Source organism: Malassezia vespertilionis, chromosome 4 (genome assembly GCF_029542925.1).
Source record: "Malassezia vespertilionis chromosome 4, complete sequence".
In the NCBI taxonomy this organism is placed as follows: Eukaryota; Fungi; Basidiomycota; class Malasseziomycetes; order Malasseziales; family Malasseziaceae; genus Malassezia; species Malassezia vespertilionis.
The window spans coordinates 510,453-530,391 of record NC_079250.1 but is presented as its reverse complement, the minus strand read 5'-3'; the positions used below and the strand labels follow the sequence as shown (position 1 = coordinate 530,391).

Sequence of the window (19,939 nt, the reverse complement as noted above, 5' to 3'; positions counted from 1 at the left end):
GCTACTTCTATACAAGCTATACTTGGCGCAGCGCCGCCTCAATTTGCGCATTGATGTACGCCTTCTTCGCGTCGATCGGGCAGCCGTATAGCTCCTGGAGCTGTGCGCGCAGCTGGCGCTTCGTGGTCGTGGTCAGGTCACTTTGCGCCAGAATACTGCGGATGTCGTGGCGTATGACCTCGTCGTGGGGGAGTTTGTGCGGCTTGACGTCCACTAGCGCCCCTTCCTGTGGCGAATCTGCACGCAGCGGCAACGACGTATCCGAGCGGCGCTTCTCTTTGACCAACGGCTCCCATGTATATCCTGTGGGCTCCATCGGCAGCAGCGGCTCCTGCTGCACATCGCGATAAGCATAGCTCGTCGGCCGCGTTCCCACATGGACCATCTCGCCATAGTGCCCCATCGAGCTTGCGTCCCACGCATTCCAAACCTTCTCATCCTCGGAGCCCTTGCTGAACCGGTGGAAATCGTCAGAATAGGCAGGAATTGGGCAGGATGCGTATCCATACAAACTCGGGGCGCGCACCATTTCTGAACGCGTCGATTGCGCGCCCGGCACATGCCGCGCCGTGTCGTGCGCATCGCGCTTCTCCCACAGCTCGTTTTCGTACGCTTCCCAGGTCATGTGCGGAATTTCGGCGGGGTCATACGTGCCTTCGTTGTGCAACACGAGCGTCTCTCCGTGCTGCGATGTGACGACACGTGTATTGCCCCAAGAAAAGTCGTCCATGTGCCAGAATGCATAAAGGGGGAGGATGAATGCCCAGAGAGGAAGGCCGATAATGTATACAATCATCCACCCGATCATATCAAAGCGTCTGTGCAGGAGAAAGATGATCATTTGGAAGCCGTAGATGGCGGCAAGCAAGATGACCGACGTGAGCGGAATCGTTCCTCCGTCGATGGCACACACAAGAATAAGGAAAACCAAATAGACAATGGTGACCGGCGCAATGATGGTCGAGAGCAAATCGATCATCACTACAAAGCGCATGGAGAACAAGCAGAATCCACAGAGCTGTGGCGTGCGCAAAAGCTCGACCAAATTGTGCACCGTGGAGTTGATCCAGCGGCGGCGCTGGGAAAGCAGAATGCGCCAGCTCTCGGGCGCGGTGGTCGTGCACTTGGCGTGGCGCACAAACGTGGTCTTGTGGTCGGGAAAGTGTTTCAGCATGAGCGTAGTCAAGTACCGATCCTCGCCGAGGTATAAGAGGTTCTTGAGGTGCAGTGTATCCACTCGATTCTCAGCATAGTCGTCCAACACAGCGTTAGAAATGAACAAGGGGCGCTGCGTGTCGGGTGCGCGGAGCCGGAACATGGAAAAGCAGCCCGGAAGACAGGTGATCGAGCCAAAAAGACTCTCAAACGCCTTGACCATGTAGTGGGAAATGTAGTATTCGTACACTTGCAACATGGTCGTGATGCTCTGCTGCTCGTTCGAAAGCGCCGTTTCGCCACAGAGCCCCACAACCTTTTTATCGTGCACAAATGCAGAGACAAGACGCGTGAGCGCGGCAGGATCTACTTCCGTGTCTGCATCGACTTGGAGCAGGTACTCGTAAAAGCTGGGGTTCACACCGATAATGTTCTTGATGTGATGGTACATTTCCAGCTCGAGTGGGCTCATTGGCAGGCCAAAGTGGACCTTGTTCAGGAAGCGCATCGTGATCAATTGTGAGTCGCGCTTGCCGCGGTTTCCAGGCTTGGCGTGCTCACTGGGCTTGCCGCACTTGGCGACGACAATGTAGGGGACCATGTGCCCAGCATGCTCGTACAAACCGCTGTATACACGCGCCATGTTGTGCTGTTTCCCCCCCTCGCCCAAAGACACAAAGCTGCGCGGCGCTGGCTCCGCGCTCGTGTCGGCGCCGAGCAAGTCCAGGACCAGCTCGGGTGTCGGCGCTTCGTTCCCTGCGCCGACGACGTTGCCGTCGCAAATGATGAGCAGAAGCTTGCGCCGGTCGTCGTACCGCAGCTTGGCGAGCGAGTCGACGGTTTTCCGGATCGAGTCGGCGCCTTCGGTGTAGCACGGCACTTGGCAAATGACAAACTTTTCCTGCTCCTCGGCGGGGCGCGCAATGCCAAACTGCAGCGCGGCAAAAAACTTGAACCCGATCGTGGTGACCATGATGAGCGAGATGGCGAGGAGGATGTAGGAGGCAAATTGACAGCGTGCAGAGTTGCGGTAGTCGACCTTGCCGATAAAAAAGAGGTTGCGCAGGCACACGCGCTGGCGCGCCAGCAGCGCCGGATCGAGGTTGAGCGCGTCGAGTCGCTTTGTAATGTCCGCGCCGGGATTTTGCGTGATGAGGTCCACAATCTCGGGCGCGAGAATTTGGCGGTTGAGATTGGGCGGCGTGGCCATACCTTGGGGGACACGAACGCCGCCTTGGTTCCCATTCGCAACATAGTCCGAGATATCGTAAATCTCCTTGTTATAGTACGCGACGCTGCGGCCGTCGGTGGTGATTTTTGTGAGGTCTTTATTGGTATATCCAATCATCGCGACGCGGTACTGACTCCGCATGTACCACATCTGCTCATAGTACCAGTCGGGGCGCACATCGTACATTGTGTGCGCGCGGAAATCATGGTACTGGGCGTGTGGATCGGAGGTGTTGCTGTTGTCCATGGTGACCCAGGGCGAGATGTTGCCAGTGACGCCGTTGCACAGCGCATTGACTTGGACGGGAAAGATGTGTGTGGCATCCTGGCCGGCATACTGCTGCAGCGAGCGCCGGGAGACGACAGGCACCGCCGCTACGTGCGCATCAATAATCGGAGTAAGGTCGAATACCTCGCCGCGAATGGCCGTGTAGCCATCCTTTCCTTTGTGGCCAGCGAGCTCGTCGGTGCTGATCAAGTGCTCTTTCGGACAGACCACGTTGCCCAAAAAGACAATCACAAAGATGGAGCAGATGCAGACGAACCAGATGAGCATGTTGATCACCAACTTTTCGCGCCATGCCATGCGCACATCCGAGCGGCGCAGCGACTTTTTTGCCTTTAGCACAAAAGACGGGATCCAGAATGTGAGCAGCCAGGTAAAGGCGACCCAGTTGCGGCGCAGGCGCGAGACCGATACCTTTTCCGCAACACGCGGCCCTTCGGCCATGCCCGTCTCGCCGGGGCCAGCGTCGAGATCGTCGCGCATAATCGTCGTCGTGTCATGCTCCATGTCTTCGTCTGGCAGTAGCAAGCTCTGTGTTTCCTGCGCGCCGTACTCGCCCATGTACAAAGACGCAGCGCGGTCCTCTTGTACGGGCGCAAATGGATTGGGGTGCTCTGCCGGCGCCACAGCCGCATCTACATACGGTGAAAACGGATCGGGCACGGTAACAGCGTCCGCCGCAGCCTTGCGCAAATTGTACTGCATTTCTTCGGGGTCGCACGCGCGCAAATAGTCCTCCAGCTCGCGGAACACATCGTAGGTTAAAAAGACCTTGTGTATGCCCATCGCAACGTGCGTATCGCTCCAGTTCATCAACGCACAAGCATCGCTCACACGGACCTTGGCTTCGTTGCGCGGCACACCAAGCAGGCCCAGCGAGTCGAGGCCCGCAATCACGCCGTAGCGATCGCAGAACTCGACATAGGTCAGCGTCACACTATAGTCGCGCACATGCCTGCACCGCAAATGAACGAGCCCCATGGCGTGCACCTGGCGCCGTATCATCCGTGGCTCACACTGGTTCGGCAGCTGGTTTCCGTTGGGGCGGATGCAGAGGACAAACCACGGCTTGGTTTCGTCGAGGACGTGGAGGAGCGTGTCGAGTGCATTGCGCGTCTCTCCAAGCACACACGGCATCTCGCCATGCTTTGGCTCATGCTCGGCGTCGTGGATGGTGTTGCCGTACACCTCTTCGTCATGCTCAGCTTGCCTGCGCGAAGCCGAGGCGCGAATGGTGTTGCTGCGCGCGGCGCGTTTCGCCGAAGGAGCACGCAAAGGGCGCAGCGATGCCTGACCGCCAAGCACGCCTTCTTGCTCTGTAGGCAGCTGCGTCCATACCGCGGCGGTCTTGAACAGACTGCGTATAAACGGACTGGAGGAGCCGAAACCGCTCGTGCCGTCTTTGGTATGGCCCGAGCCGCGCAGGAGCGAGACATGCTCGAGCGCAAACGACTCGTCGTTCCAAGCAAGCCACTCGTTTGCGTCGTACGTCACATCGCCGTGAAAATGCGTCACTGTGAAGGGCTGGGGACCGAGTCGGTCGGGCGGATCTATGCGGAGCGCCGCGTGGTTGACCCAGCGCTTTTGCATGGCGTCTACCATTGTCTGGTCCGTTTTGCGAGAGCGGCGCCGCGTCTGGTCGTCCATGATATGGAGCAGGCCGCCGGGGTAGTGTGTCAGTAGGCGCACACGCTCGGTCTCATCCGCAGCGGCGGGAAGCGGCGCCATGTGCGAGAGGCCTTCGTGATCCATTTCGTCCACGCGACGGTCGAGCAGCGCGTACATCATGTGGCGGTGGACAGTGTCTGCGGCATAATTCACGGCAAACTGGTCGAGTGTGTTGTGGATTCGGTTACTCCAGCTGGGCACGTCAAAGAGGCCCAGGTAGGTGGTGAATTGGTCGCTCGACAGCGCGACATTTAGCTGCTCGTTGAGCCACGCAAATACGAGCGAGTAGAGCATCCGCATCAGCATGTCGCGGTTCGCAAGTGCGCCATTTGCATCCAGCATCACCGTACAGAGCTTGCCGCGGACGACCTTGGTGAGGTGTGTGAGTGCATTCGCCAATGCGCTCGCGCCGACGCCGAGGAGCGACGCAGCGATGTAGAGCGGCTCCTCAAAGGTGATACGTGCGGCGGTGTGTGGTCCGTCATCGTGCACAAATTCAAGGTTGCTAATGTGCAGGATGGCGGCGAGCGTATCGAACATGGCGCGCCGCTGGGGTAGGCCGACCGTGTCCAGTGCGCCGAGCAGGCGCTGGAATCGCGCGTCGAGGCGCAGCGCGTCAATCCCAGGCACGCTGCGGCCGCCAGCAGTGAGCAGGCGGAAGCTGGGAACGTCGTCAAAACGCCACCGGCGTCTGTCTTGCGGGGAAGCGCCGGCGATGAGCATGTAAAACACGGTAAAGGTGCGCTCATTGGAGCGCATCGGCGAAACACGCGAGCGTTCCAGGTAGTAATTGAGCATTTTCATGCCAAGAAGTCGCCCTTTTTCGCTAAACTGCAGCTCACTGTACAGCCCCATCGCGCTTGCGTTCACATTTTCGTCGCTTTCCGCGTTGCCGAAACATTCCATGGCGTACAGCGCGGCGGGCAGTTGGAATCCGAGACGCGCGCCGCGCTTTCCAGGAAGCGCTACACTCAGCTCAAGAATAGCACGCAGCGCAAGCCTTCGCGCCTCGCTCTTGCCGCTGCCGGTCTCGCCCATGAAAAACATGCTTTGGTCCTGCCCGGTGCGTTGCATGTAGTAATATGCGTGGCAGGCGACGCCAAAGATATGGGGAGGCTGCTGGTTGGCATTCGTCGTGTAGCGCACGTCGCGGTACGCATTCAGGTACGCGCGCAATACGTCGTCGCCATTCACGTCGACTGCGGTGTGGTATGGGTTGAGCACAACAAGCACTGCTTCTTGCAACTGGGTATAGTATTGGGACTGGTAGTACCGATGACACAGCCGCGTCACCAGTTCATCCTCAGAGTCGCTCAGTCCCGACGTAGGATCCAAACTCTTTTCTCCGCTCATCTCGTGCGCTGCGCAGCGGCTCGGCACAAGGAAAAGCACCCGAGGTGGGCGTGTTACTTTCTTCACGTGCGCCCACACGTCACATCCGCGCCATGTGGAGGTACAGCCCCGAACGCGTGTCCGGCGGTGGGTATCTATGGCAACCTATGACCAAAGGCCGTACTTTTTACCGGGATTTACTTGCCAAAGACGTACTGTGCCGTCCTCGCTCCCACTCGCCGCAACCTCGCCATCCGGCGTGTAGCTGACGCAGTGCACGGGGCCGTGGTGCCCTTTGTTCAGTTCCATGCACTCGCCCGTCCCATAGTCGTACACTCGCACCCACTCGTCGTTGATGCACCCTGCGACGAACCGGTCAGCTTTGGTGGGGTGCAAGTACACAGAAGATGGCGCAATGTCCAGCGTGTGTTTCTTCACTACCTCGTGCGTCGCAAGGTCAAAAAAGAGCGCGTCGCTGCCAGTGGTGACCGTGATGAGCTCGCTAAACGTGCCCGCACACCGGTCCATCGATACAAAAGGCTGGTCCAGAACGAGTTCGTGCACGGGAGCTAGTGTGCGCAGATCCCACCACTGGATATGGCAATCATCTGCGGCGGTCACGACCATATTTTGCGCGCCATTTGCGCCGCGGCCCAGCACAACGCTGCGGATTTTGCCATCGTGCGTCGTACCGTCGGCGCGCGCCGAAAAAGGCTTGAAGAGCTGTGCATCCTGCGCACTTGCGGCTGGCTTATTCAGATCAAATAAGCGCAGTTTCTTTTCGTGGCCGCCCGTGAGGAGCGTGCTGCCTGACGCATTCACCGCGACGCTCCGTACAATGTGCTCGTGCGAAAAGGTATGCACCGCCTCGCCCGTGTACGTATCCCATACTTTGCTGTCGGTTAGTCGTATTTAACGCACGCTGAAAAATCTGCACTGCCAGTCACGGCACGCGCCGCATCGCCACCCGTCAGCTTGGCGCTCCACACCGCGCCTTTGTGCCCAAGAAACGTGCCCATCCAGTCACCGAGCCAGTCGCGCAGCATGGGATTGCTGTCCTTGCAACTCGAAAGCAGCAAGTACGTCCCGTCATGCTGCCGCTCCGAGTGCTCCAAATGCACCACGGGGCGCGTATGGCCAGGACAGGTAAGCGGCGCTGATTTGGTGGTCATCGGCGCGCAGCTCGGCGCCGCGTCGTAGCGACACCAAAACACGTGATCACTTTCACCTCGCGCCGCCATGCAGGATGCGGCGCCGGTGTTGCGCGCGCGGATTAGCGACGTGAGCATGCTCACGTCGATGGTACGCGCAGTAAACTTTGCGTCGTTTGCTACCGTGTCCATCTCGGCATCTGGCCTGGAGCTTGTCTCGGAGGCGAACCAGTCGGTACAGGCGCATGCATATCTCTACGCGTCGATCTTTGACGAGTACACGTTTGCCGCGCCGTCCAACTGGCGCACGCTCGCACCTACCGACACGGAAGATACGTGGAGTGACGAAGAGGACGATGCGCTGCAGCCGTACATATGCTTCGAGACGAACTTGAGCACGGTGGCGACATGCCTCGCACTCTTTGCGTCGCGCATCCAAAACGCCCAGCATGCGCGCCCAAGCGCACACTCGGATCCACTGCGCACAAGCACTCGAACTGAGATAGAGATTGTCTATCCCAATGTCGGCGAGCCGCTGTGCTTGAAAATGCAGCAGAATAATGTCCAGATGCGGTTCCGGCTTCGCACGTTGGACGCGCATGTCGTCTCGGGCCTCGAGTTTGACGTGGTGCATATGACGGCACAGGTGATCATGCACTCGGAGTGGCTTGCACATGCATTCCAGGAGATCGAAGGAGAGGGCGATGGAAGCGTGCGTATTCAGTTCCTGCCCCCGGGCGCCGCCAGCGGCGCACTGCAGCTGAGCACGCAAGGGCCTTATGGGAGCACGGAAATCTCCTTTCCCGAAGATAGCCATATCACGGAAAAGTTTGAGTGCTGCGAGGTGGTTGATCATGGGTACCCCCTCTTGTGCGTCGGCTTCATGCTGCAGGCGCTGCGGTCGTCTGTAAAGACATCGATGCGCAACGACGTGCATGGAATGCTCAGCGTCCAATTTATGATTGCCGGCCAGCGCGCACAGCTTGTGCCGCAAATGCGGGGTGCAACGGCGGGCAGTGTAGCATCGTCGGGGCACGCGTTTGTCGAGTTTTTGTGCTGCCCTTTGGTCGACAACTAGATACCCTATTTAAACAATGCAATCAACAGTACCAGCACAATGATGAGGATGAAAATTGCTTTTAGAGAGCCTTGCGTCAGTGTTATGCGTCACGCACCGTTTCCGCCAGCCTGCTCGCGGAATTGGTTCAGGCGGCTGCCTGCGCTGCCCAAGCGCAAGCCTGTAGACTCTGCATCCTCGTTCAACTCGTGCAGAAGCCCAGCGTGCATCTCCAGCTCGTCGTTCATTTGAATGCTCAGTGTGTGCTGCCGCGATATGGATGCGCCAAGCCTGTCCAGGTGCGCATCCTGCTCGGAAAATTTCCACGCTTGCGCTGCAAGCGCCGCGGCTTGGTCTCCATCGTAATGGGGAACTGGCGCGTTGGATGCAGAAGGCAATGCGTCAATGTAGCCCGTCAAGTCGTCGTACGGTACCGCGGGCTCTTGCTCAAACTGAGGCGCTTCTACAGGCTCTTTTAAGATGGATTCGTAGCGACTTTCAAAGGCATTCGCCATTGCGCAGCCGTGCGGGTCGTTCACGAGATTGTTCACGTTGCGCAGCATCGCGACCAATTCACGGACCGTGCCAGTCCACTCTTCAAGGCGGTCCTGCCGCGGCACATTTTCAGACTCTAAAAGGTCGCCACTGCGGCACATCGCGTCCCATGTATCGAGCGCTTGGAGCAGTATATGCAAATTCTGGTCGATCATTTTATCGCGCCCAAAGAAGGGGAACGAGGTGTGAAACGACGTCGCAGAAGCATGCGACGTCGCAATCTCGCGTGCAAGTCTCGTCCGCTCTTGCAGCATCGAAAATGTCGAGCTGCACAGCGCGTGGAATCGCGGCGCTGCTTCCGCGGCCGTGTACTCGGCCAGTGCTTTTCCCACGCCCATCACGATGGCGGCAAAATGTGGAGGCTTGCACGGGTCGAGCAAAGCATGCGACATTTAGGCGCAGTGTGCGGCGCGCCAGTCCACAAAATACAGTACTCTATACAGGCTACACGCTACTCATCCTGATGTCAGCATCGTCCGTGTACTTACGGGGTCCGCAATGCCTTCCGGCTTAATCGCAAAGACCGCGTCGGCCTCCGGAAGCGAAGGGGAGTCCACCACGCGGCAGATACGTTGGTTTCCGCGCCCTTTGCGCAGCGAAAGACTAGCATAAGTAGCGACAAATACATACCGCGTCGTTGAAGCGTGTGCGACAATATTTCCACCAATTGGTTTCTTGGTCTCCATGCCGCCGAAGCCTGCATTGTCAACCTGGGCGACCACCTGGTTGGTGATCACGACTGCGACGCCAAACTCGTCGGCCAAACGCATCAAGGTGCGCAAGAACTTGGCCAAGTGTGTCTGGCGCGCCGAAAGCTCACCACGCCCGCTGAAGTCTGTACGATACAGGGAAGTGAGCGAGTCGACAATAAGCAAGGAAAAACGCGACTCGGCCATCATCGCGGCGGCCTGGATAAGGAGTTCAAGCTGGTGGTCTGCATTGTACGCACGCGCGTACGCAACATTGTCCAGCACCTCCTCACCATTCAAACCGTACCGTTCGGCCACGGCAAGCAGACGCACGGGGCGAAAAGTGCCCTCCGTGTCAATGTACAAGCACTTGCCTTCGCCGCCGCCCATCTCGATCGGGAGCTGGCATGTAACGGCGAGCGTGTGGCACAGTTGACTCTTGCCCGTGCGAAACTCACCAAAGAGTTCTGTGATACTGCCGGTCTCCATACCACCGCCAATCACCAGATCCAACGCGGGCGAGCCCGTGGTGATCATGATCAAATCCGAGCGCCGTTGGTGGTATTCAGTCGCGGTGGTAAATCCGAGCGGGACCAGCTTGGCCGCCTCACTCAAAATCTTGTCCACCTTTTGCTCCGACATGCCTTTGATCGTCAGGAGGCTTTTCTTCGGCGTGAATGCAAGACTCTCGAGCGTGTGGAAGCCGGCTTCGCGCAGCTTTTTGCAGTCCGACGAGCTTATGCCAAACTCTTCCATCTTTGAGATGGGGAGCGGGCCCATCGCCTCATCAGCAAATACGTCTTGTTCGCCTTGGATCTCGGGGTGCACAGTCGCTACATCGGCTGCCATGGCGGGCTGGAGAAGCGCGTCGCGTTTGCCACTCGCGCGCGTTGGTGTTTCTTTCGGCACGTGGGTTTGCACCTCCACTCGACCACCACGCCCAATGGCGAGTGCCTCACTGCAAGATGGGCGAGCGTCGATGCTTTCGAGCATTAGCAATCTCTCGAACACGGTCATTGGCGCGGGAATGCTCGCGCTTCCGCATGCATTTGCGACGATGGGGTGGGCTCTTGGCACGATGCTGCTCATTTTATGCGGCGCGATCGCAACTTTTGGGCTCTACCTTGTGCTCATGTGCGAAGTCAAGATTGGGAGGCGTGTCGATAGTTTCTACGAGATGGCGAATTTGGTCCTACCACAGCTTGCATGGTACTTTGATGCAGCAATTTTTATCAAGTGCTTTGGCGTTGGCATCTCCTACCTCATGATCAGCGGCCAATTAATGACTTCGGTCATTCGCAGCCTTGCCCAGATCGCCGGCGGAGACGCAGATGCGATGCCGGCATGGGTGATGAGCAAGACATTATGGGTGATGCTTTTTTTGTTCATCCTGTCCCCGGTGTGTTTTTATCGCAGGCTTGATTCGCTGCGCGGCGTTGGGTACCTGAACATGGTCGCCGTTGCCTACCTCCTCATCACCGTGCTCTACTTTACCTTTTCAGCAGCTGCACGCGCAACACTGCCCCCTCGCGGCGAAATCAAAGCGGCAATTTTTTCTGCAGATATTCTGCGCGCATTTCCCATCATTGTATTTGCGTATACGTGCGCGCAGAATATTCTGCCCGTGTACAATGAACTAGAGCAGCGCACCATATTCCGCTGCAATCTTGTTTCGATTCTCTCGCTCTCTTCGAGCGCATTCGTATACCTTGTCATTGCACTCGCGGGCTATGGTTCGTTTGGGTCCTCCACAGGCGACAACATCATTGCCATGTACCCCGACGGAAGTCTGTTGGTGTGCATCGGCAAAGCATCGGTAATTGTGCTTACGTTGACCAGCTACCCGATGCAGCTTTATCCCAGCCGCACAAGCCTGAATCATATGTTGCAATTTATACACAACACGCATCACAGGACGCAAGAATCGTCGTCGCTCATGGACCAAGACGCGCATTCACCGAGGTCCATGCCGACGATGAGCAACAGGCGCTGGTATGTGCCATCTATTCTCCTAACCACAGGAATACATTGACGATTGGAATCATGGCAGTGGGTACCCTAATAGCGATGGTGGTCAGCGACCTATCGCTGGTACTCGGCATTGTCGGCTCGATTGGGAGCACGACGATCAGTTTTATCGTACGTATTGCGCGCGCTCACTCCAGCTTCCTGCCCTGCTCTATCGCGAACTGTATCGGGATAACCTACACACGACTACGCAGAAAGCGGCGCTGGGTCTCGCTATCTGGGGCACCCTTGTACTGGTGCTCGCATTGACGATGAATGTGGTCAGGATTATTGGACTATAATTATCATGTGCTATAGGAATGAATTACGACGCAGTATTAGGAAAGCCCGTGTGGGTAAGCACCCGCAAAATATGCGCATTGTCCGGCGAGCTCAGCGCCTCGGTCTCGGTCATATCGCGCGTCAAGAGGAATCCTGCGTAGCCCAGCGCATTGATGCTCAATTCACCGACTTGCTTGGGGGCTTGATGCTTTTCCTTGTCGGAAAATACGCCCCAATCTGTCGTATTGAGATCAAAGGATTCCTCCGCACGAGGTACCACGTACATGGCACGCTTTGTGAGTAAAACGTTGAAGCTCGGCGGGCCTGCACGCTTCTGTCCCGACTTAGCTGCGACGCTAAACATGGCATCGAGAAGTTCTGTAAACTTGTTTCCAAAGTACGACTCAAGCGCAGCCTCGTCCGAGGGTGGGTCGAGCAGTACACAAAATTGCTGCCATGGGAGCGGCAACATATGCACATGGTCGTACTCTTTCCCGTCGCGCTCGATGCGATCGAGCAGGACTTGGATCGGGATCGCCTCTGCCGTGTTCGCAGGCGGCTGCAGGTCGACCAGCTGGAAATGACTGTGCGGCTGCGACGCACCGCTTGCTTCCCCGCAGTTAAAGAAGCCTAGCATTTGCACTTCGGAGTCCGGTGCTGGGAACGCAACGATTATGCGGTAGACCAATGCAATCATGGCCGGACTCGGCGGTAGTTCCTGCTTCACAAACTCGCGCGTGACGAGCAGATGGTGCCGTGGAAACACACAAAACTTATTCAAGAGCACCGTGTGCTCGGGAAACTCGGCCACGAGCAGGTTGGGTACATACGGTGGGGCAAACACGTCTTTTTTGTTCTGCTGCACAGATTCTTTAGGAGGCTCGCTTTTTTGCGCTGCATCCATTGCCTGGTCCTTTTTTAAAAGCGCAGGCACCATGCGGATTTGCCAAGGCACATGTGCGCCTGCTTCGACATTCTCTTTGACGTCGCCGCCAACGACGTCGACGTGCGAATCGTAGAAAAACGCATCACCATTCTCCACCGCTTTTGCGTAGCGCTCTGCTACCTTGCTCGACAATATCTGCAATGCTTCAGGTGGCGCTGCCATCGTACGATTAAACGTGATGGATCCTGTGGCGGATGCTCGGTGCTGTGCGGGGAAATGTCGGTCTACTAAACACCGTCGTGTCAGCCACTGTCGCATCGATTAAGGTGCGCCTGGCCAGCAGAGATTATGTAAGAATTCATGAGCATGCATACAACTACAGCAAGTCGGCGCGCTCATCAAAGCGTGCGGCGCCCATGAACGCATGCGCGAATTATACGGCGCCCAGCTCTGTCAGTGAGCTTGTAAAGTGCAACAGACAAGCAGCTTGAACGAGTGCAGCACAACTTTTAGGTACGGTGGATTACACAGCTATCGGCCCATGCGAGCAACGTACTAGGAGCAGGATTATGAACAGGTGCGCACACGCGACAATGACAGCATTGCGCCAGTCCTTTCTTTCTTTCTTTCTTTCTTCTTCTTCTACTTTTCGCATCTTGGAGCGTGCCCTCGGAGCTGCATGCCACGGCGCGCCAAAGCAGGCAACCGCATTGTCGCCAAGCGTAGGAGCGGCCCAGAACCGTGCGCCCTTCCGACACACTCAGCCACGTGATCCTTTTTTGGACCGACGCGCGCGCTTCTCCACTCCACTGCATGTTTTACGATTTAAACATCCCATGGCCGACGTGCACGGTCACTGCAGCGCCACCCACCAAAAAAGCGAAGAAGACCAACACGCAAGCAGCGCCAACCACAATTGTGCCTGACCTTTGCGGGAACCCGCTTGATGCACTTTCAGCAAACGACCGCCAAAGACTCACCGAGCTAACGTACGAGCTCAGCGAGCTGGGCTACGCGACTGTAGCGTACAACCAGACCGTGTATACCAAGTACGATCCATCCACGCACCCAAATCCATTTCCCTTAAAATCCAACGTTCCTTTCCCGAAACTCGACCCACGGACGCGCGCGCAAGCAGGGGCGCCGACAAGCGGCGCGTCCCTCACGCAATTATCGCGCCTGACCCTTGTGTTGGACAAAGATCACGCGATCAAAGGCGGTACTGGGTTTGTCGCGACAAACAGCATTGCGTTGCAGAAGTACGACCTTCTCGCTGCGCAGCCACAGACCGAGGCGACGTTCCAGCACGCATGCACCACACTGAGCGAGCTAAAACCGTTTAGCATCGATATCATCTCGCTGGACCTTGCAGCCGCGCCGCGCCTTCCATTCTATCTGAAGCGCAGCACGGTTGGTGCGGCACTTGCGAATGGGGCTGTATTTGAAATAGACTACAGCGCCGCTGTCGATCCTTCGTGCGACCAAAAAAACGTCTCCGTCCTGCGCCGCAACATTTTTAGCGGTGCGCGCGATATTTTGCGTGTGACAAATGGCAAGGGCGTCATTTTGTCTAGCGGTGCACGCAACGCTCTGGGCCTACGTGCGCCTTACGACGTGATGAATCTGTACGTGCAATGTATACCTAACACTAGCGCTACATTAATGGGCATTACACCAATCGCCGCAAAAGATACCCTTTCGAATACATGCAAGTCACTACTTGTCCGTGCGCGAACGCGCCAGACCTTCCGCGGCGCCGTGTCACAGCCGACGCTTGTGCGCACACCGGCACCAAGCGATGTTCGCGACGCGACGGCCATGCAAGGGCGCAAACGAAGGAAACAGGCACTGTTTTAGCGAGCACCCACGTGACACAATTTTCGAAATGGACACGTCATGCAGCGCCCACCGTGCGTCACTAGCACGCATCCGGTAGCTTGTTCATTAGATCGGGGAAGAAAAGCACGCATTATGTACATGCCTCCCGCACTGTGTACATCCCGCGACAATCGTCTGCGGAAGAACAAATTTACCGCTGTAGTGTATTCGCGTTATGCATATACGTTTACTGATTGGCTCAAAAATCCCGATTGATACATGTGTAGATGTCTGTTTGCTCCTTTTTTGCTGCACAGCTGCGCGGGTGTGCAGGAACATGCCCCACTGACATGCGCTTAGGCCCCGAAGCCTTGCAGCCCGAAATGGATGCTGCAGCCCGGCTATAAAAGGCCCACGTTGCTGGACGCTCTCTTTCTTCAACCTACCAAGTTCACCATGAGCAACGTAATTAAGAAGGTTTTCAACTCTGAAAAGAACGAGCCCGAGTCTGAGCTCAAGAACGTGTCCAAGGACGGGTCTGGCAAGGGCGAGAACATGCTCGATGATGCCAAGGAGAAGGTCTCGAACCTTTTCGGAAACAACCATCAAGACCACCAGGCTGCCAAGAACTCTGCTTCTGGCGTTGCTGGTGGCAATGCTTCGCAGTCCACTGGCGCTGCTGGCAACTCTGGTTTTGCCGGATCTACCCCTCAGGCTTGGTCGGCTCAGCAGGGTGGCCAGACTGGCAACCTCGGTTCTGGTAACTCTGCCTCGGCCGTTCAGCCGTCTGAGTCGTACGGTGCCAACCGCACGAACCTGACCCAGACCTCGTCTGTTAACTCGGGTGTGAACGTGGCCGCTGGCAACGTTGACCAGGATGTGCAGCACCTTGCCCCTGTTACGCACTCTACGCGCCACCGTCAAGAGATTGAGGAGCTGCACCGCGAGCGCGAGCACGTTATTCACCAGCACCACATCCAGCACCACGTGCAGCCCGTGCTGGAGGCTGACTACCTTGCCGAGCAGCTCCACAGCCGTGTTGTGCCCATGACCACGATTCGTGAGGTGCACGCCAACACGGACAAGGATGCTGCCCTGATGCGCTCTGTTGCCGGCAACCCTCGCGACACCTACACTGAGGCTCCCATTGAGCGCAGCATTGTCGACAAGGGCGAGACTGTGCGCGAGATTGTGCACCACCACATCCACAACATTGTGCAGCCGATTATTGAGAAGGATGTGTACGAGTTCCACCGCATCCGTACCACGATCCCCATCACCGAAATTACTCACGAGGCACCGATTGTGCACGAGTCGACTGCCCACCAGCCGATTCGCAAGGAGGACTTTGTTAAGGGCGGTGGCGTCCTCACGTCGTCTACCCGCACCGTTGACGATGCCGGCCTGTTGAACCTTACTCAGGGTCAGCGCACTGTCGAGGGTGAGTCGTACACTGGCGGCCTTCCTCTTAACGCCTTGTAATCGGCTCGTCTAATGTATCTGTGTCTGCAATAATTCGCCTAATTTTCCAATAAGTCTAAAGATGCAGTAGCATTGATTGTGTTTGCTTTACATTGTGATAACTCGAGAATGGGTAGCGCACTAGCCATGGCCAAAACTGTCCCACTACAAATAATCCAGTATTTACACGGGGACTATGCTCAATGCGAGCGTCGCCCATACGGCACTACTTCCGCGGCCCGCCTCCCAGCGGTCCTTGGCGCGCGCCGGCTCACCCCCGTACTCGGCAAGGACATACAGCGTCGGTGCGTCAACTCCTTGCGGCGCTGCCAACGCCCACTCGAGCCACATAGCTGGCCCCAGCGCTTTCGCCGTCGTACCGCCCGCATCGCCGCCGCCTTTGCGCGTCGGCTCGCCAAATGCGCGCACCATATCTAATGCGGTTGTAGCAGCCTCAAGTACAAACGTGTGTTCTTCCCATATAATCTTGATCGGCAACGTCAGCGTGCCCCATTTGGGCTGCTTGTTGTAGAGGTCGACTGTCAGCACTTTGCCGGCCTCCGCTACTGGCTCGACTTGGAAGCTGACGCCCTTGCTGCGCGCATTATAGTAATGCATGTCACTGTACGCATTGAATTCGATTTCATCGTCCGATCCCAGTGCTGCCAGCGCGCGCGCCCACGCCTGCGAGCCCACGGCGCAGCCCAAAACGCGGAGCAGCAGGCACATGGTGGAGGTGGACATCCTTCGGCCGATGGGTGTTGTTCGCGCCGCCGCGAAACGATGCTTGGCCATGGCGCATGTTCCGCGGCAGTCTGTCGCGTTCAATCCGAATGCGAGTGCCCAACAGCTGCAGGCAATTCATGCGAGCATCAGCGGTGTACAAGAAGCATGCAGTACAGTGTGTAGATCGCCTCGCTTACCCCAGCTCGCCGAGACCAACGCGGTGCTTGCGTACCACACCGACAACTTGGACCGTCTTTCCACGGTGATGGCGAACCATCGCGTACGTAAACGGCCCGGCCTAACATTAGCATTTTGATCTTGCGTCGGAGCGCGACGTGCGACAAGCGCGCGATCGCGTTGCTGCGGAAGTTGCGCCGCTGCTGCGCGAGCTGATTGTGCGCGCGGAAGAAGCGCTCACTAATGACGAGCGCCACGCGCGTACGCTGCGGAATAAAGCGACGCAGGGTCTTGCAGAACTTGAAGGCGGCACAGAGCATCGAAGCGATATGATCAGTTCGCCGTCTGTCGCCAGCCTGGTAAGCGGCGCCGAGCTGGAGGAGCAGGAAAAGAAGCTCGAAAAGCTGCGCTTGCAGCGGGAGCGGCTCATGGCACAGGTTGCGGAGCTGGAAGAGAAGCGTGCTATGTAATTATGTATTGAATATGAATCCGCCTTGGCGGTCAACCACACCGAGCCGGAGCTGTGCGAGGATCTTGGACGTGCCAGGGAGCGCCAGACCGGCGTTGACCTGGTCGCCAGCTTGCAACGCACCGACACCTTTGGGCGTACCTGTAAGCAACACATCACCCTTTTCCAGGGTCATGATGGAGGAAACGTGCGCGAGCAGTTCGGGGATTGCAAAAATCATATCGGACGTATTCCCTCGCTGGCGGGTTTCGCCGTTGACTTCGAGCCACAGGTTTACGTTCATCGGGTCGGGGATTGCATGCTTGTCCACGAGCGCACTGATCGGTGTGAAGGTATCGAATCCTTTTGCTGCTGACCATGGCAGGCCAGCTTTCTTCGCTTTGTCTTGCATGTTGCGCGCCGTCATATCAATCGCGAGTGCTGCTGTAAGTAGAAAAAGGTACACACCGTAGCCACCGACGTGTTCCATCGCATGGTTTGCGTTGATATCACGGCCTTGTTGCCCGACCACGACCGCGAGCTCGACTTCATGGTGCGCGACAACCCCTTTGGGAATCTCGATTTGCTGGCCCGATGTAATGTAGCTCGACGTTGGCTTCAGGAAGAAGAACGGCTCCGTAGGTACCGCATTGTTCAGCTCCTTGGCATGATCCGCAAAGTTGCGCCCGATCCTGTGGTCAGCTACATGGGACCTACGCTACAATCTTGCGGCCCGCCGTACGAAAGTGGGAGAGCATGGAAACTACCACGTGGTGGCGAGAGGGGTGAATACGGACAATGCACGCGGTGGTACAAACGGGTATGGTATGCGAGGTGCATTATGCAAGTAGCACTATACCGAGCATGCCACGCACACCATGCTGCCCGAGTACGGTACGACACCGTCTCGATCCGGCATGCTCCTCTGCACTGGGCCCGTGGAACTATGGCATGTACGTATTTACGTTTCGGCCACGGTCATTTATGCTTTGATAACAGTAGCCTTCTCACTCTGCTGCCAGTCTGGGTGTGTGAAGCGGTAGCTGTTGTAAGCCAATCATTCCCAATACATACTGGAAAATGCGCCCAAGTTGCACAAGTCCGTTTGACCCAACAAAAAAGTTGACCGCGGCCAGCGGGTAGTTCACCGGGGTAATCACGAGGCAGTAGCGCACCCAAATCATACCCGTTACGGCCAGGGCGGCGTTCTGCGACACGGAAAGCTTTTCAGCCGGCCTCGCCAAGTCGCCGATTCCCGCAAGGACAAGTCCCCATTTCATGACAGGCGCCCAGAAGAACACTAGCGTAAGCACGGTTTCGTATACATACCAGACTTGGGTCCCATAGGACCATTTATAAATGCACTAAACCGACTCGCACCTGCAGCCGCCATTTCGCACTGCCAAGCAACGTGTGTCGGGGAAGTGTGACGGAGTACGCAAAGGCGTTATGCACATATTTCCTATTTGCACGCGTTGGGCCACGCGCAGCTTCCTGCGTACTGGCATGGACGACGAGGAGGCATTTTTGTATGGCACGGCGGAGGAGCCTAACCCTGCTACGGCAGCTCCTTCAGCGGGCGCACTGCCAGACACGCATGTAACGGCGGAAAAAGAGGGCGAGGGAGAAGTAGAGGAAGAAGAGGAAGAAGAGGAAGAGGAGGAAGAGGAGGACAGCGAATCGGTGCGTCGCTTCGTGTCTAACAACAGGATATCGAGTTTATCACTGATACCAATGCGCCCGCTGCTCCACCACCACGCACTGTGAAGTATGCCACCGGCGCAGAGGCCCTACAAACACCTGCACCTGCAACAGCAGAACCCGTTGCGGTGCCAGAACCAGTGCCGACCGAGCCCAAACCGCCGACGGAAGCGCCCGCCGCGGCGCCAGTCAAAGCACCAGTGCCACTGGGCACACCGAGCACTGTGCTACAGCCACACACGACCACAGAGCTTCCGCCAGAAGGTTTGCCCACGGCGGCGCCCACGACTGGTCCGACCCTGGATCTCGATCCGAGTACCACGGCATTGCAATACCCTCCCACGGATCCCATATACGATGCACGTACCGAACAAGAAAAAGCCATTGAGCCACCGCCGCTGACTATATACCAAGTGGATATTGACTCGCTCCCCGACAAGCCATGGCGCCGCCCAGGGGCCAACTTGAGCGATTATTTCAACTACGGATTTGACGAAACGACGTGGGCCATGTGGTGTGCCAAGAAGAACATGATGGACCAAGCGCGTACAGAATTTAGCGCCATTGCGCAGGAGGATGAGCACGAAAAACCGTTTCAGCCCGCCGATGATCCATCGAATCCAATGGCGAGCTTGACGGCCATGTTTGCTCCGCCCATGATGGGAATGCCGATGCCGCAATGGCCGATGATGCCTGGCATGGTGGAACATTCCGGCATGGGGCAGCATCCCGGCATGCAGGAGCCTAGCATGGAAGCGCCGCAGGAACATGTGGAAGTGCCCCAAGACGCACACGCGACTCATTTCAAAGGGAGTGACGCGGAGCAAGAGCCCAGCAGGCACCATCGCAACATGCGTGGCGATGCACACAGCACATCGCGTGGCAACGTGCAGCATCGCCGTCGCGAAGAGTACGAGTCAGATGAGTACGAGCCTTCTTTGCGCCACTACATTCCGAAACACGGTGCCGGAGATGCGCTCGATTACGGTGCAAGCGCACCGCATCCACACGAAGAACATCATGCACGGCGGCATCATGGGCATGCACCGCAGCGCACGGATGACGAGCGCAGCGCACACGAGCAAGAGCCTCGCCACAGAGGCCACGCACGGCCAGCACGGCGTGATCGCGATCGCCAGCGGTCCGATCGGCGTGCTGGCCGTGGTGGTCAGAAACGTAATGCACCAGAGCCTGGGGAAGCCGAGCACGACTACAGCAGTGCGAAGCGATTCCAAGGCGGACGCCGCGATCCGTAGTTGGCAACTTTTTTAATGTGGAGGCGCAAACGCTGGCCTACTCGTCACGACCCA

At 57.3% G+C, this 19,939-nt stretch overlaps 14 protein-coding genes across 14 annotated transcripts; 6 read left to right on the top strand and 8 right to left on the bottom strand.

Annotated features, from left to right (window-relative positions):
* Positions 1-16: 16 nt before the first annotated feature.
* Positions 17-5,692, bottom strand: MVES1_002255 (chitin synthase; the record flags this gene model as incomplete). Its single annotated transcript, XM_056207086.1, has 1 exon — positions 17-5,692. One exon carries the CDS (start codon positions 5,690-5,692, stop codon positions 17-19), a length of 5,676 nt encoding a protein of 1,891 aa, XP_056063061.1.
* A 144-nt stretch (positions 5,693-5,836) lies between these two features.
* On the bottom strand, positions 5,837-6,843 carry MVES1_002254 (uncharacterized protein; the record flags this gene model as incomplete). Its single annotated transcript, XM_056207085.1, has 2 exons — positions 5,837-6,566; positions 6,593-6,843. The coding sequence occupies 2 exons, from the start codon at positions 6,841-6,843 to the stop codon at positions 5,837-5,839; spliced, it is 981 nt and encodes a 326-aa protein (XP_056063060.1).
* Positions 6,844-6,910: 67 nt separating this feature from the next.
* rad1 (exodeoxyribonuclease III) lies at positions 6,911-7,900 on the top strand (the record flags this gene model as incomplete). The annotated part of the gene is made up of 1 exon (XM_056207084.1): positions 6,911-7,900. The coding sequence occupies one exon, from the start codon at positions 6,911-6,913 to the stop codon at positions 7,898-7,900; it is 990 nt and encodes a 329-aa protein (XP_056063059.1).
* An 89-nt stretch (positions 7,901-7,989) lies between these two features.
* MVES1_002252 (uncharacterized protein) lies at positions 7,990-8,772 on the bottom strand (the record flags this gene model as incomplete). The annotated part of the gene is made up of 1 exon (XM_056207083.1): positions 7,990-8,772. One exon carries the CDS (start codon positions 8,770-8,772, stop codon positions 7,990-7,992), a length of 783 nt encoding a protein of 260 aa, XP_056063058.1.
* A 117-nt stretch (positions 8,773-8,889) lies between these two features.
* On the bottom strand, positions 8,890-10,140 carry rhp51 (RecA recombinase Rhp51; the record flags this gene model as incomplete). Its single annotated transcript, XM_056207082.1, has 1 exon — positions 8,890-10,140. One exon carries the CDS (start codon positions 10,138-10,140, stop codon positions 8,890-8,892), a length of 1,251 nt encoding a protein of 416 aa, XP_056063057.1.
* A 61-nt stretch (positions 10,141-10,201) lies between these two features.
* MVES1_002250 (uncharacterized protein) lies at positions 10,202-11,432 on the top strand (the record flags this gene model as incomplete). The annotated part of the gene is made up of 3 exons (XM_056207081.1): positions 10,202-11,115; positions 11,145-11,262; positions 11,289-11,432. The coding sequence occupies 3 exons, from the start codon at positions 10,202-10,204 to the stop codon at positions 11,430-11,432; spliced, it is 1,176 nt and encodes a 391-aa protein (XP_056063056.1).
* A 23-nt stretch (positions 11,433-11,455) lies between these two features.
* Positions 11,456-12,520, bottom strand: APA2 (ATP adenylyltransferase; the record flags this gene model as incomplete). Its single annotated transcript, XM_056207080.1, has 1 exon — positions 11,456-12,520. The coding sequence occupies one exon, from the start codon at positions 12,518-12,520 to the stop codon at positions 11,456-11,458; it is 1,065 nt and encodes a 354-aa protein (XP_056063055.1).
* Positions 12,521-13,111: 591 nt separating this feature from the next.
* RPP1 (ribonuclease P) lies at positions 13,112-14,155 on the top strand (the record flags this gene model as incomplete). Its single annotated transcript, XM_056207079.1, has 2 exons — positions 13,112-13,923; positions 13,951-14,155. 2 exons carry the CDS (start codon positions 13,112-13,114, stop codon positions 14,153-14,155), a joined length of 1,017 nt encoding a protein of 338 aa, XP_056063054.1.
* Positions 14,156-14,183: 28 nt separating this feature from the next.
* Positions 14,184-15,598, top strand: MVES1_002247 (uncharacterized protein; the record flags this gene model as incomplete). Its single annotated transcript, XM_056207078.1, has 2 exons — positions 14,184-14,191; positions 14,494-15,598. 2 exons carry the CDS (start codon positions 14,184-14,186, stop codon positions 15,596-15,598), a joined length of 1,113 nt encoding a protein of 370 aa, XP_056063053.1.
* A 162-nt stretch (positions 15,599-15,760) lies between these two features.
* On the bottom strand, positions 15,761-16,306 carry MVES1_002246 (uncharacterized protein; the record flags this gene model as incomplete). Its single annotated transcript, XM_056207077.1, has 1 exon — positions 15,761-16,306. The coding sequence occupies one exon, from the start codon at positions 16,304-16,306 to the stop codon at positions 15,761-15,763; it is 546 nt and encodes a 181-aa protein (XP_056063052.1).
* A 64-nt stretch (positions 16,307-16,370) lies between these two features.
* Positions 16,371-16,950, top strand: SPC19 (DASH complex subunit spc19; the record flags this gene model as incomplete). The annotated part of the gene is made up of 3 exons (XM_056207076.1): positions 16,371-16,478; positions 16,506-16,583; positions 16,612-16,950. The coding sequence occupies 3 exons, from the start codon at positions 16,371-16,373 to the stop codon at positions 16,948-16,950; spliced, it is 525 nt and encodes a 174-aa protein (XP_056063051.1).
* MVES1_002244 (acylpyruvate hydrolase) lies at positions 16,951-17,686 on the bottom strand (the record flags this gene model as incomplete). Its single annotated transcript, XM_056207075.1, has 2 exons — positions 16,951-17,620; positions 17,646-17,686. 2 exons carry the CDS (start codon positions 17,684-17,686, stop codon positions 16,951-16,953), a joined length of 711 nt encoding a protein of 236 aa, XP_056063050.1.
* A 224-nt stretch (positions 17,687-17,910) lies between these two features.
* MPC2 (Mitochondrial pyruvate carrier 2) lies at positions 17,911-18,321 on the bottom strand (the record flags this gene model as incomplete). Its single annotated transcript, XM_056207074.1, has 3 exons — positions 17,911-17,971; positions 18,003-18,228; positions 18,258-18,321. 3 exons carry the CDS (start codon positions 18,319-18,321, stop codon positions 17,911-17,913), a joined length of 351 nt encoding a protein of 116 aa, XP_056063049.1.
* Positions 18,322-18,434: 113 nt separating this feature from the next.
* Positions 18,435-19,885, top strand: MVES1_002242 (uncharacterized protein; the record flags this gene model as incomplete). Its single annotated transcript, XM_056207073.1, has 2 exons — positions 18,435-18,611; positions 18,638-19,885. 2 exons carry the CDS (start codon positions 18,435-18,437, stop codon positions 19,883-19,885), a joined length of 1,425 nt encoding a protein of 474 aa, XP_056063048.1.
* Between the last annotated feature and the right edge of the window lie 54 nt (positions 19,886-19,939).